We start from the raw sequence: 15627 nt of genomic DNA, 5'->3' as shown, positions 1-15627 counted from the left end.
CTTGGGATCAGTTCCTTCATTATTAATATTTCTACAAAGACTCTTCCTAAGACTGAGGAAAGTTTTCATAAAAGATTTTCATAGAAGATCATAGCAAAGCCGTCTAGTCCAGGGCATTTTTTCAGTTTGTATTATGTAAATTGTCTGTCCTACTCCTGTCAGTTTTTGCATCAGATAATTGTTCTGTTTCATAAACTTTCATAAACTTAACCAAGTAATTCTGAAGCACAGATCTTTCTGTTATATACTGCAGAGTATATGATTTTGAATACAGATTTTTGAAACACTTCTGGGTTATTGTTTTAGGCCCAAATCCTCACATATTGCTTTAAGCCTAAATACATAGGCTTAGTGTAAGGGGGGTTTCCATATCGATTTGGAAGGGAGAAATCCTCCTTCACTCCTCCAGGCCACTGTTCAGCTAACAAAGCTTTTCCCTGACACCCCTGGTCCCATTGTAGTTGAGAATTAGAATTGAGTAATGACATACCCAACTTCCTTTGGGGTCCTTTGAATTTTCCTCCTGATTTTTGAGATTTTATGTTGCATTCAGGTCACATTTCTAAGCTTTTCTCTGCAGCCATGAGGATCAGGAACTTTTTTTTTTTGGTCCACTGAAAGCTGAGGTTTTCACATAATGACCCGGAGGTGTGGCTGTATGAAGAGCATCAAATATTGCGAGATGTGATAAAAACGTCAGAGTTGGCAAACAGTGCTGCTCCTCTGACTTCAGTGGAGCTTTGCCCATTCACACCAGCAGGGAATTTGGCCTATTGAATTTTTGAGCCATCTCCAGTAAGTGTCAGCCTATATAGCTGCTGGTCCAATAATCATAGGCCTCTCCTCCCTATTCTGCAAGGCTTGTTCCTAATGAGTTCTCAGACCCTGCTTCCTTGGCAGCGTATTGTATTCCTTGCCAGGTCCCAACAAGAGCAAGAAAATGACAAAAGAAACTAATACATCAGTATTAAACAGGAATTGTTTAAATCTGTTTGTAGAGCATTATCGCCTACCTGCAGTCCCCAGCTGCCTGAAACAAGTGTGAGTCACCGACCAATAGTAGTTTCAAAGATGCTGCTAACCAAGTATTGACAAACTTGTTTTTCTCCGCTTTTTGGGAGTCCACATATTTTAATATTCACCATGCAGTTTTCTTTCTTCTTTCATGAAGTTTTCTTGTATTTCCTATTCCCATCTCTACTTCACACTGGTTATCTGCTTAGTTCCCATGGTGATTTTAGAGACTCACCTAAGGTCTCTTTGAAGTCAAAAATATCCATCAGTTCCACTGGAGTACCGTACATTTTTGGCTTTCCTTTGTAAATTATTTGCAGTTTGGCTGGATACCACAATGAAAAATAAAGGTCTTTTGTCTTTTTTTTCTCCAAAGGCTCACATTCTTTTGTGCAGTGTATCCATAAAGCTATCTCAGGATAAGAGAAAGTTGTTTCCTTTTGAGGATTGTTCCCTATTTTCACTTGTCACAATGTTGATATTAAGGCTCTGAGCTTTTTCATTGGCAAGACTTTGGATTGGAGGCTGTGGTGGGGTTCAATTCAATTTGGTTCTTTTTTTTTTAACTGCACTAGGAAATATTTGTTTACTTATATGGATATTTTAGAAGACAGCATGTTGTTCTTTCTTCCTCCTCTGGGACACCTACCACATGGCAGTTGAGTACCTGGATCTGGTTTCTCAGAGTTCCCCTTTGACTGCCAGTTTCTTGAATTTGCTTTGTATTTTACTAATGTGTATGGTGTCATCTATCTCTACATCTCACTTGACTGGTAGTCACTTAGGAGTCTGAGAGCTAGTCTACACTTACAAGAAGATCGACGACTGGTGATCAATACATCAGCGGTTGATTTAACGGGTCTAGTGAACACCTGCTAAACCAACTGCAGATCGCTCTCCCGTCAACTCCTGTACTCCACCGGATCCAGAAGAGTAGGGGGAGTCAATGAGAGAGCATCTCCCCTAGACATCACGTAGTGTGGACCCCCTGGTAAGTAGATCTAAGCTAAGTCGATTTGAGTTACACTATTCACGTAACTCAAATTGCATAGCTTAGATCGAATTTCCTCTGTAATGTAGACAAGGCCTAAATCAGTCAATGAGGATTAGATTCCTAGGTGCTTTTCATAAACTCATTAGGAGCTTGTCTGTAGGCACCAAAATACCTTTAAAATATGACCCTTAGAGATTTATGAAAATTTTACCATTTGACTTCATACCTGTCTGTAAAGCACTTAGCAAGGAGTTGGCATTATACATATAGTGAATAATATTCTTTGGTCTATGACTTTGTGTGAGGTTTGTTTCAGCAAAGAGATTATACTTTGAAAAAAAAACTCGTCCCCTAAGCCTTAAAATTAATGGAACTTGGTATTCAGTTCTCCTAGACAGCTTTGAAAATCTCAGTCGTAATAGTGCCCACTGACCAGGCTTACAACATCTGTGATCTACTTAATAAGCAGTGTTACAAAAAAAATAAAATAAAATAAAACCCACAGTGCAATCTCTGAAGCTACTGCTGTTCTAACTGTAACATCTGAAGATTTACATTTCTTTATGTATATTAGAGACGAAACTGCTAATAGTAATACTAATAGGAGGCCTTTGTACCTAAAGGAACAGATTTTAGATTGCAAGCCCTTGCTTTAAAGGAGCTTCTTGTCTTTTATGTGTTGGTAAAGCACTGTGTACAGCATTCTATAAATAATAATTAGTAGTATAATCACAAGAAAAGCCTAATGAGGTAGAAATCTTTCTTTATGGTTCTGTTTTTCTGCTTCTAAAGTAACCAATTAAAGGGGCTTAGCATAAACAGGGAGATTTATAGAAATAGTGAATGGGTTTCCCACATACATGCACCTACACTCTAGCAAAGAAATTAGCTTAAGCATATTGCTCAGTACTATCCTGAGTAAAGGACTCTTGAAAATTCATATGAGATTATCAGTGATAGTGAAGGAATCTTCTGCTCTTCTTTTTATCTGTTTACCTAAGATGCCATTGGTGGGCTTTGAACACAGGTTTTACCTGTGTTTAGGGAAAGATGAGTTAGCAAAGCTTGATGAAATCCCAGGCAGCTCACTCTCCCAATTTTGCCTTTATTCTAATTGTTTCCAATTTGTGTTAGCAACATACTGCTAAATCTTTCTTACATAATGTTGTCCTTGAGTTCAGTTCTTGGATTTCTTCTTTTGTAAAGAATATGCCTGTCACTGGGTACACTCATGAATAGAATGCCTCCTTGTGACCACATCGGGGAATATGCTGCACTTAGGTCTGATTCCCTTTTCCTCGCCCTGTCTTCTCTCTGTTCCTCTGAGACTCAGGGTGCTTATTCTTTGTGACTCAGGCCTCTGCCCAGGTCACTATACTCCTCCCCTTCCAGGGTATTAAAGTCCCACTGGGTCAGCAGCCCAATTGCCATTCCAGTCAGCCTTCCAGTCCAAGGCCAGGTACACTGCTGCTTTTCTAGTGGCTGGTAGGGGAATCCAGGCCTGCCCACTACTCCGTGTTCCAGTCCAGGGACCTTATATCTGATAACTGTGGTCTGCCAGCTCCTGCTGCTACTTTCCTGGACTCCTTGCAACTTCCTTCTTGATCTTCTGGACCAAATCTGAGTTTACTGACCCAGACTCCCTCATCCCAGGAAGTAACTGCAGATTACTGAACTCTGTAGCTCAAACACACATCTTTACTCTGAGGGGATGATTGCAGCCTACTTTCCCTGCAGCCCCTTTGTGTGGACAACTTCCTGGCTTTATATCATCCCTGTCTACTCAGCTGAGTTCTATCTTGTGAACTTAAAAATCCCTCGTTCTTCCTCAGTTGCAGCCTCTCAAGTTAATTAACCTCACTTAATCTGCTCTGCCTTGTGTGGGGTGGATATCCCATTGCAATGCTTTTATGTTTGGGTTTCTGCTGATACATGGGCTTTAGGGAGTAGAGACAGGATTTGGCCCTTAGCTCTTGTGCTTATTCATGTACTTATTCAATTTTGAAATGGGCTCCACAGAGTATAGATCATGTTACCATAGGGCACAGATATAGACTTTAGGAAAAAGACCTATAGCCCATGCACTTGAATATAGATAGATAGATAGATATAGATACAAAGCATATACAAACATAATGTGCTGTGATTTCTATAGCTATACACTATGATCACCAAAATTTCATTTATGTATTATACACAAAAAGCTATTTTAAAAATGTTGAGGTTACAAAGTCAAACACTCAAAAGATAGGAAATGCCAGAATTAAGATTGCCTGTGAATCTTAATTCAGCCCCACTGTGTGTATATATTATTTTACAGTCTTTAACTATATAATCACATGCTATTTTTTTCCACAGGACCCCAGCCTCATTCAGTTCACATGATGGACCTGTTCTGGGTCTGGATGAGGGTTCTGTAGTGAAAGAGGCTGTTGCTTGTAGAACTTCTGCCTCATCTGTGGCAGAAATTGGAAGGTGTGTAGTGAATGAGGTAGGGGATTGTAAGAAGAGAAAGGATGGTGTTCTGGTTAAGGAATTTGAATGCAGCTCTGGGAATTGGATTCTATCCATGCCTCTGCTTCAGGGTTCCTGTGTGATGCTAGGCAACTCACTTAAACCAAGCTTTTTATAGATGGTAACTAAATGCATTTTCCTTTTTTTCTGAGTGCCCAACTTGAGACCCTGGTGTCTGATTTGCAGAAGTGCTGAGCACACACACATCTGCAAGTCATTAGGAGCTTTGAACATATAACATACTATATATAATGCTACTTTCATAACTTTTCAGGGCTTAACTTTGCAATCATAACATTCTTTTAACATAGTTTATTGGGTGTAATTTCCTGGTTTTTTTTTTTAAACAACCACTAAAAAACAAAAATTCTAACGTGTAGTGTCATGTTGACTCTCATCGGCAGGTTTGAACCTTTAGATCCACCACACAGTCCCCTTGCCACTTCACTAATGGAGTAATTAATAGCAATGTAGTTTGTCACTCTGTGTGTGGGCCAGCCATTAAATGGGGATTAGGACAAATATTGCCAGTGGGTTTCACAGATATTAGCTGACATCAGCAGGTTGTTCAGATTCAGGAAGGTTGGGTTCTATTTCAGGTTCTGGAGGGTGCTTTATTGGACTCAGACCCTTCTGTCCCTTTTCTCCCAAGCCTAACCCAGTCTGCCTCTACCCTCCAAATACATCCATGTCCCAATCTTATCTCTCTCCCCACCACCTTGTCCGAGTCCCAATCAGTTTCCGTAACTAATCTCAGTCCATCTCAGGGCTCCCTGTCTGGGTCCCAGTCTTTCCTCCACTCTTGCTCCCAGTCCTACTCTCCCTCCCCAAACTCATCGTTTCTGTATCATTCCCAGACTCCTTGGCCTAGTCTTCTTGCTCAGCTAGCCGCAGTCTCCTGGCTCCCTACGCTCTTCATCTGAATCCTCCCCCAGCATACGATCCAAGTATCCTTGTCTCAGTCTCTCCTGCCACTATACTTGGCTCCTCATTTGATCCCACTTATCCCACCCAACTCTTTGTTTCCAGTCGCAGTCTCCCTGCCCAGCCAGTTCATTTCTACCTTCAGCCCTTGTAACCTTCAGCCCTTGGCTCCTTGTAACTATGGGCAGCACTTCTAGCGCTGCCTCAAATATACCAATACAATGTCTTTATATTTTTATTTTTTTATTGTTTATGTGTCTACCTTAAGATCTCAATATAAAATTTTTATATATCCATCTTTTAAACATAATATAATTTCTATCAAATAACATTTGCTACTTTCACTGATGAGGGCCTTACATACATGTTTAACTTCAATACAAATAAGGCATGTTTACACTGATTATTTAATTAATTTTGCAATTAAATTAGATGCTCCATATGAAAGTTAATAAGCATAAAAGGTTTGAATTCAGAAAACTGTAAAATACACTATACATGATATTATATATCCTACCGGATGTTAGAAATGAGTTCATAACCTGCATCACTGGGATATGCTGTTTGCTTCAGTGTTAATGTAGGGCCACTGAATTTCTATCATTGTTCAGAGTTCTGCACTGAGACGAAGGACAGATGCAGTCACAACTATGTTTTTATGAGCATTTATTTACTGCATTTGGTAACTGGCCAACTTTATTTATATTAGGAATTTTCTTTTAAAAACCATTGATTATAATAAAAATCACTGAAACTTTGTTTATTCTAAATGAAGCAGTTTCGTACCTTTACAAGAACAAATATGTTGTGATTCTTCTGTTTTGAAATGGGCATCAGTACTTGAACAAAATACAAATTTATAACAAACTGTTCAAACTCAGACACCTAATGATATGTTCTTAAATCCATATTTAGGGACCAAAGTAAAAAATGTCCTAATTTCAGAGGAGCTGATTACTACAACTCATATTGAAGGCAAAATGGACTGTGAGAACTCATAACCTTTGAAAAAGATTTGGGGCTTAATTTAGGATATGCAATATTAATAATTTTGGCTTTAGTATATGAATTTGTGATGATTTAAACTAATATTTGCATCTTTACAGAAAGATAAGGAAGACCAGTGGCTAGAGAAAAAAGTACAGGGTAGTAGAGACCACATAATCTTAGAGCATCTGCAATGGACCATGGGTTATGAAGTGCAAATTACTGCTGCCAATAGACTGGGTTATTCCGAACCAACATTGTATGAGTTCAGCATGCCACCAAAGCCCAATATTATTACTGGTAAGTTAATTTTAAAATATAGTGTAATATTGAGCTGGTTGTTTTCTGCTGATAGTATTTAACATGTGTGCTTTTTGGTTCTTGCTGCAGTCTCTGAATTTAAGCCTATTGAGAACTGAAAACTTTTTAACTGCTTAGACTTGAGATCCCAGTACTCTTTATTATCAGCAAAAATTGGATTTATAACCCCTAAACTGGAGGAGTTTGTTGTTGTTATTGATATTACTATGGGGCCTAGGATCTCTAGTAATGGGCCAGGACCCCCTTGTGCTCTTATGCATTGTACACACATAACAGAAAGATGATCCCTGCCCCAAAGGACTTTCAGTCAAGGTTCCTTTCCTTTCACTACTATTGGTATTAGTGAAGTCATCCATAATTTCAGAAGAAACACAGAATCCCAAACTCAGTTGCTGGCAGTTAAGAAGAGAGATTGTTGTTATTCAGAAATGCACTTGCTGTACCTTTGTTAAGTTTTTTTTTTAATGGTTTATGTTGTTTGTTGTAAATCTATTCATGTGTTGGTATCCTGGGGTTCAGTCCAAGTCAATCAGACTACTCATGCTTTAAATTAAGCATGGTATTAAGGGCTCTGCTTGAGCAGGTTGCATACTCAGTACCTTGCAAGATCAAGCCTTTAACTAGGGCTGTTTTGATTTAATCTCCTTAGTTCCTCTTTAAGGATACAGTTCTAAAGTTCCAACTCTTCAAACGTGACTATTTCTATAAATAAAGTTGCTCATGTGCATAAGTGCTTACATAATTGGGTGTTAACAGTTTTTAAAAACAAAAAACACAAAGTAGTTCAGGGCTAGTGGTGTTTCAGTTATTAAATTCTTGAGGTTAAATGTAATCTATAAAAAAAATATTTCAAACTGAAATTTGAGGCACAACTCACGAATTCCTATGCATCATTTTCAGCAACAGTCTAATTTGATTCCTTTAATTTATGCAATGGACATAATTTAGATTTTTAGGATTTTGCGATGTTTTCTGATCTGCTATAACTAAAACACATCTTAATTTTAGAGCTATGAGTTTTCAAGGTTTTAGTTCAGATTATGGCAGTAACGTTTAAGTTTAAAAATCAGGTGCTAACCTTTTGCAGCATCTAATCCTATAAATTACACAGATAATGCATTAAACTAAAATTTAAAACTTGCCAAATATATATCAAGGCCAATGGGAACAAAGGAGAAAAGTAATACCATAGCAATACTTGTGTTTCTTATGGAGTCTGAATGTATGAACAGCACTGGTTTAACTGGTGTTGATTCCAAATGAGCTATAGACCGGAAATCTTTCAGATAAATAACACACTGTTTTTTTCTCCTGTTATCTTATCGGCTGCTAAAAAACAATCAACTCACCACAGTGTTAGTGGATTTTTTTAGAAAACATATTTTCAAGAGGAGTGTCTTAGGCATCTATGTGAATGGCTTTTCTCATATTATCAGAAATGATCTGTTGACATTAAAAGTCGTATTTCTGGAATTTATATATAGTTAAGAAGCATTTCACATAACTTAGTAAGAATAGTTTAGGATCAAATCAAGCCCTGGTGTAAGCAGGGTGTTGGTGTGTGCCCTTGGTCGGTGTAAGTCAGTGGACATTTGTTAGGGTTTTGACAGGGGCTCAGTTGCCTCACAGTCCAGTCTACTTCTGTTTGATTCTGCAGTGAAAGGGGATGCCTCATGACATCAATCTGTTTGCCACAGAAACATTATGATGTCACTGTTCAGCATTAAGATTTCACCTCAGGACAAAATGGAGAAGGAGCTGTGGGCTGTAAGGAAAAAAAAAGATTTGCTGAGCAATTATTTGGGCAAGTTCTATGCAGGAGGTCAGACTAGATGAACACAATAGTCCCTTTTGGCCTTGCTCACATGACTCTATGAAAAAAGCTTTTGTCTCAATGAAAAAACTTTTGCGAGTAGAAAATGTGATAGAACCTTGTGTAAAACAGAAGAAAGGCAACCAATTTCCTTTATACACTTGATATATTTGGAATTGTTTAACGGTATGAAAGTTTCACCAAAATGCTTCTTAGATATAGATATATCAAATGAAACACAAGTTTACCCATTTACAATTGTTTATAATTGTTTAAAATCATAAATAATTGCAACAACTGACACAAACACAAAATACCTGCACATGTGGTAACGAAGCTCTATACTTGTGTATAAAAGGCAATTCAGGTAACCAACATCTAAATGGAGATGGAGCATTTTTCATTTTATGCACATGCTTTTGCAGCTATTTGAACATGTAGCGTATAGTCCCTTAGATACAGGTAATTACTGCAATTATGATTATGCAACTAATTAGTTTCCTTGACAACTACTTTTGCAAAGCATAAAGTGGGTGTGAAATTAACATCCCATAGGAATTCTGTGGAACCATTTTTAAATGATCTGAATATTTTTCCAGAAGACTCTGCTCACATCTAGGAGAAAAATGACTGGCAGCTTTGTCAGGTTTTTTTTTTTTTCCTCCCCAATGTATCAATTTTTTTACTATACCGGTTTCAGGAGCCATTTTTATTTTAACTGCTGCCCCCAATGTTGATGTGTTGTATTAACAGCCTTGAAACAGTCAGAATCTCTGTGCAGTTCCCACAAACAGAATGACCTTTGCTGTCAGTGTTGAGCATCTTGCTTACCCTTTTGAACAAATGGCTGTCAGTTGTGCTAAAGCACCTTCACTCATCCTGACCAAAGTCATTTAGTGATGGGCAAAGATGGACAATCTATTTAATAGGTGATATTTTCTCTGATTTTCACACTGTGCCCGATAGCAGCAAAGATGTCAGTGTTCATCATGCCAAACAGATACTTTATATCATCAGTATTGACTAGATATGACAGCTTTATGAGATCTAAAGGTTCATCTAGAAGGGAATGTATTACAACATATTTTTCTATTGATGCAACAGGTTTTTTATATTAAGAGAGTTAGGAAGTCAATATGAATACAATAGCCCCTTCTTCCATCTGCGTCCAAGACATTTGTGTAGGCACTTTCGTGGCCCCACAGATAAGCGTGTCTTGAGATTTTTCTGCTTCAGGTGTGGTTTAAAACTCTTAATAAAACATAAAAAATCACAGAAATAATTCCCCCCAAGTGGATGGTGACAATCCTGGGAACTTATCATATCCATTAAAGCCTTCTCTGCAGATTTCTAGTAGATTTTAAATCACTCCTTCCATTTAACACCACAATGTCAAAAGTCACAAATGTAATGTCATACGGGGATTCAACCTACAGAAAAGCCCAAGAAAGTGATTTTGGGGGGGAAGAAAATGTTCAAGATACAAAAAATGGTAGGTTGTTGTGGATTTTGTTTTATTCAGTTCTTTTAAACATCTGTTCTATTTTTTTGCCAAGGAAGTTGACAGTGTTCATTGGAGGATTTCCATTCTCCAGTGCTGACTTCCTGACTTAGTTACCCTCCTGGCCTTTGTTCTGCATTCCCAGCTACAGGCCTTAATCTGTCTCCATGAAAGCCATGCCAGAATCCTATCTCCTTTTATATCATTGCCAGTAACAAATATTTTTCAGGCCATGTTAGGTCTTCAGCTATATGCATTTAACTGCATTTTCTTTCAGTTATGTGCTCAGTAATCTACATGCAAACACGTTGCCCTCACTGGGTTTGCACCTGTGGTCAAGTAGCTAAATCTTATTAAACAATTCTGTAGATAATGAACATGAAGGAACAGAATCCACGTTCAGCCTTTCTGAATTATATTGGGTCTTCAGTGCTGCCAGCAACCAAAAAGTAGTAAAAATTTACTTTAGTCACTAGTGAGCACGTGTAACTCCGGATACACTCAGGAAGGAGATCTATTGAATGAAACTATGCTATTTTCAGAATGACACCACTTTTAAAGCAATACATTCAGCTAAGAGGTTGTATCAATGTCAGCTGCTGGCTTCCAGTTCTTATTCTTGTTTCCAGGGACATGTATGTATCATCAGTAAAAATAAAGTAATCAGTTTTTAAATGGCTTCAGAGTAGCAGCCATGTTAGTCTGTATTCGCAAAAAGAAAAGGAGCACTTGTGGCACCTTAGAGACTAACAAATGTATTACACATGTATTACACATTTGTTAGTCTCTAAGGTGCCACAAGTGCTCCTTTTCTTTTTGCGAATACAGACTAACACGGCTGCTACTCTGAAACCTGTTTCAGGTCAGAGGCCCATAAAGCACCCTGAACTAGCTAGTGTCTAACATGCAGGCCTCAATTGAACTAAGGTGTTCCAGTGTTAATTAAAACCCGTGGGTGATATTTCCAAGATAAAAAGATTCTCCAGTGCACCCATGAAGGCCTTTTCAGCACTTACTCATTTGTCTTCAGCCAAATCTAGAAGAACAAAACACAAGTCATCCTAAAGGAAGCATTGAAGGTATCAGTGCTCTCTGAAACAGTAAATCTGTAAGCAGCCACCCATATTAGTGCATCTAATACAAGGCAGAACAACCCCCACAGCTTTACCAAGTTATCTGAAACCAATTATCAGTAGTTTGATAGATGATGTGATCCCAAAGTCAGAAGGCTAGGAAAAAACTAGTTCCTCTAAAAACTTGCACCATGTCCCTAAGAATCTTTCAGAGAACATGGCACACACATACAAAGGATGCAAAGCGTAATCCTAAACAAATGTCTAGTCCACAGGAGAAGTAGAGAGCTAGAAATAGCAACACTGATGCATTTCCAAACAGAAGCTTCTTTGTCAACCACAATCAGAAGAGAGCTGAAGGGAAGCAGAATATTCTAGAGGACAGTGAGACCGTAAAGAGCTAGGTGAATTCATACTTGTTTTACACTATGAGTATACAATCCACGGCTAGGAATCCAATCCATATTGTATTCTTAGAGAAATGCTTATCCAAAGTGGCAACAAGAAATATATTTAAGTTGACAGTCCCCTCAAAATGGTGATGTAATAGCCATAGCAAACATGCCATGTTTTGCACTTAAGGGAATCCTGCAAAAGAATACTAAAAGTATGTTGAATAAGAATATTATCTAGTTACAGACAGGATTTAAGTATTGTTCTAACTGAAATGGCAAGCTCTCAGTGTAGTGTAGGAATAACTCTGTGTACTCCATTCCCTGAGGAAACTCTAATGGTTTTGTGCTGGGGAGGCTAGAAATCATTAACAGACTTTGACAGAACAGCACTTGATGTGACTCCAGAGGAGAGAGAAATGTACAAACAACCTCACACTATTATTATTAGCCACACTCACAGCCAGAGAAAGTAGGACATTTGAGAGAAATGTCAAAAAAGTCTTGCACATCCTTCCCAAAAGAACTAAATTCTTCCCATATGGTGGCTCAAGACAATGTTAAACTATGGGAAGATTACTGTAATGGAAAGCAATAGAGAAATAATGAAAATACGCCCATATCTTCCCTATCCCTGTACAGTGAGAAAGTTGGATGAGGAGTGGAGCAACTAGTTTCAATAAAGTGAAAAGCCATCTATAACTGAAATTAAAATTTTTTGCTCTGTGAAAAATCTTTGTTATTTTCATTTCTGTGCATCTTCACTTCTGTTCATCCAAGTCTGAAAGCAGCAGTGTTGAAATATCACACATAGTGCTAATATTAGCAGATTTCCAGCACAGTTTTGATGACCCAGAGGTTTGGATAGGCCAGTCTTTTAGTTGTTTAATCACACCAAATCACTAAGCATCTTGTGGTTTGTCTGTCAGCAAGATCACAATTCTGCCTACTTTACTCACATAGAGTCGCACTTTATTTGGTGAGTAATCTCACTGATTTCTGTGAGCCATATTCCATGTAGTATTTTACTACATCATTCCATCGATTGCAATGGGGATATTCACAGGATAAAATATTACTCACTTTGAGTGAACATGGCATAATGAAACTCCAGGTAAGTCCATAGAGGAAAAAATGTGCAGTAATGTGATCACAGTGATGTCTAATCACAATAATGAAATCACAGCATTATCTAATAAGAACTTTGCATTCAAGGTTACTAATCTCCTTTTTGAGGTGAACCAAATGTCTGATAACAAACCATAATAGCATACTAACGCCCCACTGGTACTCATAAATGGAGGGACTTTAAATCTGAACATTAACTAAACAAGATAAAGAATACTCAGCCTTAGGTTGTCAAAAGTTGCTAATGATTTTAGGTGCAGCGTTTTGGGTGCTTCACTTGAGAAATTTTTAAAGAGGCTTGTGTTTCAAAAAGTGCTAAGCCCCCACCCTATTTGGTGTCTCAGACTGAACACTGAAAAATTCAGGACTCTGTATCTCTAGGCACTTTTGAAATATAGGCATCCAGATACCTATGTAGCCAGAAGAACTACAGGTCAGTAAAGACAAGAAAAGCTCTCAACAATTGAAAAATTACATTCTGTGCCTGGGATGGGGTGAATCAACTCTGCAGTGGAGAGACAGGGGAACAGGAACAACTTTGGTTCCAGGAAGCCCCTACCTGCTGGGTGTGCTTCAATTGGAGGAGGAGTTTAAAAGGGAGTCTCTTCAGAATGGCAGGGTGGCAGGCATAGATAGACAGACCTGCAATCACTGCTACAGAGGGATTATGCCAGGAAAGTAATTCCAAAGGGAGAGATTTATGCATGAAGCCAGGACCCCCCACTCATGGGCCGTGTTGCAAGGGTTTGTGACATGACACTTGCCAAGGAGGGACAGAGCAGTACGAAGAGACCCAAGGGATGGTGTTACTGGACATCAGATAGCAGATGCCTTCTTTATGGCACCCAAGAGGGTCCCTGGGTCAGTACCTGATGAAGTGGAAGGACTGGGGTCCCCTACCTAGATGGAGCTGTTGCTACAGTCTCTTACCAGTAGGTGAGGAGGCATATCCCCGCTCACAGCTGGTGGAGAATGTGGGCATGACAGTCCAGTCCTGATGCACCCCAGTGCATGAAGGACAAAAAGAAGGCCAGCAGAGAAAAATACAAACAAAAAACCCCACCAAAAGACAACATAGATGTGGAGAAGCTGCTGAAATGGACTGTGGAGAGCCAACATCAACAGGCAACCAAGCCACATCTGCAAAAGAGCCAGTTACTCCAACAGTTGGCTGCACAACACCAGCAGCAAGCAGCTCAACAGCCACAGGAGCAGTAGCAGCAATTCATTTGAGACCTGACCACACAACATCAAGAATAGCAAGAATACTTGGGTCAGCAGATGGCACCACTCCTACAACCTTCAGGAGTCACTGCTAATCAAAGGTCAGAGTCTATGGGAGGGTCCTGATGTCACAGATCCTGGTCAAGCTAACAGATATAGGCACAGAAGATAACCCCAAAACCTTCTTAGGGACATTTGAACATGTGTTTATTGTGGCGAAGTGGCCGCCAGATCACTGGGCTATGCTTCTGGTCCTATTACCTGACCGGGCCAGCCCAAGGATCCCATGGATGCTTGAGACTACCATATGATTGTGACTGTTCTTTTAGACTATTATGATATCTCCCCAGAGATGTACTGCCAACACTTCCAGAGAGAAAAGTACCTACCAGGGGCCCACCACCAGGTCATGGCCCAGTGCCTGAAATATTATTGCTGGCATTGTCTAATTCCAGATGGGTGCACTGGGGTGCAAGTGGCAGAGGATAAAGTGCTTAAGTAATTTATCCAGTTTTTTTCTGGTCAGGAGATAAGAGTGGGTGTAGAGACACCAGCCAGATGGTCTGTCAAAGGCAGTGTCTGAGACCTGCAGTAACTGGCCTCATTGAAAATGTTGTGGCAGCTGAACAGGCACCCCGACCCCCAAGGGTGGGAGCCCTGAGGATAGACCATCACTGAATGTGAAAGATCAAATGCAGTGGAGGGAACAGGGTGCAGGAGACTGCTGGCTGGGCCAAGACCCAAATCCCTTCTGCAACAGAGACTTGAACACTGAACAAGAATGACTGATGTCACAGAGGCCTAGTGAGCCAGGGAGTGTGGAAGCTAAGGTGACATCCCCAATGTAGTGAGGAAAGACAGCAGCTCTACAGGCAGGCAGTTGTTTCAAGTGTGAGCAGCATAGTCATTTTCAACTCTGCTACCCCTTCATGGATTGTAGCTAGGGGCAAGCCTGGACAGCTGCCCCTCAGAGCCTGGAAGAAGGGTCCATCCAAGATGGTAGCCCAGTGAAGGTCTATGGGTCTGAAGTGAAAAGAAAGAGACCCAGATTTACCCCATAAGCCTTCTGAAGGCATGGCAAGGCTGCAAGAGCTTATTCATAACACCTTTCCTCCCAATCTAGAGCTGGGTCTGCATATTATCTTACTGCAAGTCTCAGACACAATTGCCTTGGGGGAAGGGCTCTGGCCCAATGGGTTCAGATAGGTGGTCTGATATTTCTTTTCTGTGTTCTTGTCACAAACTGGACAAACCTGGCTGATTTGTCACCAAATCACTATGGAGCCCAGCTGGAAGATCCACCAGAGCCACTGACCCCCTGCCCAGGAAGATGTGGGATGCTGTATGTCAGGAGCTGCCAGTGATGTTGCACCCCTGGATGATAGAAGAATCTCACAGCAGGTGGCAAAGCCCCATTGTGTTGGTGCTCAAGGCAGATGGGACAACTCTGTTTTGTATCAACTTCAGAAAAGTGAACATGATGTCTACATTTGATGCATAACCCATGCATCAAGTTGAGAAGTTGTTGGAGCAAGTGGGGGACAAAATGTATATCTTGATGTTGGATCTGATCAAGAGCTACTGGCAGATCCGCCCCAAAAAAGGGATCTCAAGAGAAAATGGCCTTCACAAGTCCTTTTGGCCAGACTGAACCATTTTAAGACCATTTCCTTTGGCCTTCATGAGGCAGTGGCCACTTTCCAATGTCTGATGGACATAGTCCTGCGACCACATGGCCGGCA

At 39.9% G+C, this 15627-nt stretch overlaps 1 protein-coding gene across 4 annotated transcripts in view; it reads left to right on the top strand.

Annotated features, from left to right (window-relative positions):
• Positions 1-15627, top strand: part of NCAM2 (neural cell adhesion molecule 2) — a 558500-nt gene that overhangs the window by 494053 nt on the left and 48820 nt on the right. For all 4 annotated transcript variants that reach the window (XR_012161242.2, XM_073363287.2, XM_073363298.2 and 1 more), the window contains exon 15: positions 6553-6733. Coding sequence is in view for 3 of the 4 variants with exons in the window: in XM_073363287.2 (XP_073219388.2) it covers positions 6553-6733 (181 nt within the window). In the remaining variant the exon portion in view is untranslated. The remainder of the gene's footprint in view (positions 1-6552; positions 6734-15627) is intronic.

Source organism: Lepidochelys kempii, chromosome 1 (assembly GCF_965140285.1).
Source record: "Lepidochelys kempii isolate rLepKem1 chromosome 1, rLepKem1.hap1, whole genome shotgun sequence".
NCBI lineage: Eukaryota > Metazoa > Chordata > Testudines > Cheloniidae > Lepidochelys > Lepidochelys kempii.
Note: the sequence above shows the minus strand (reverse complement) of the source record. Positions and strands in the feature narration are given on the sequence as shown.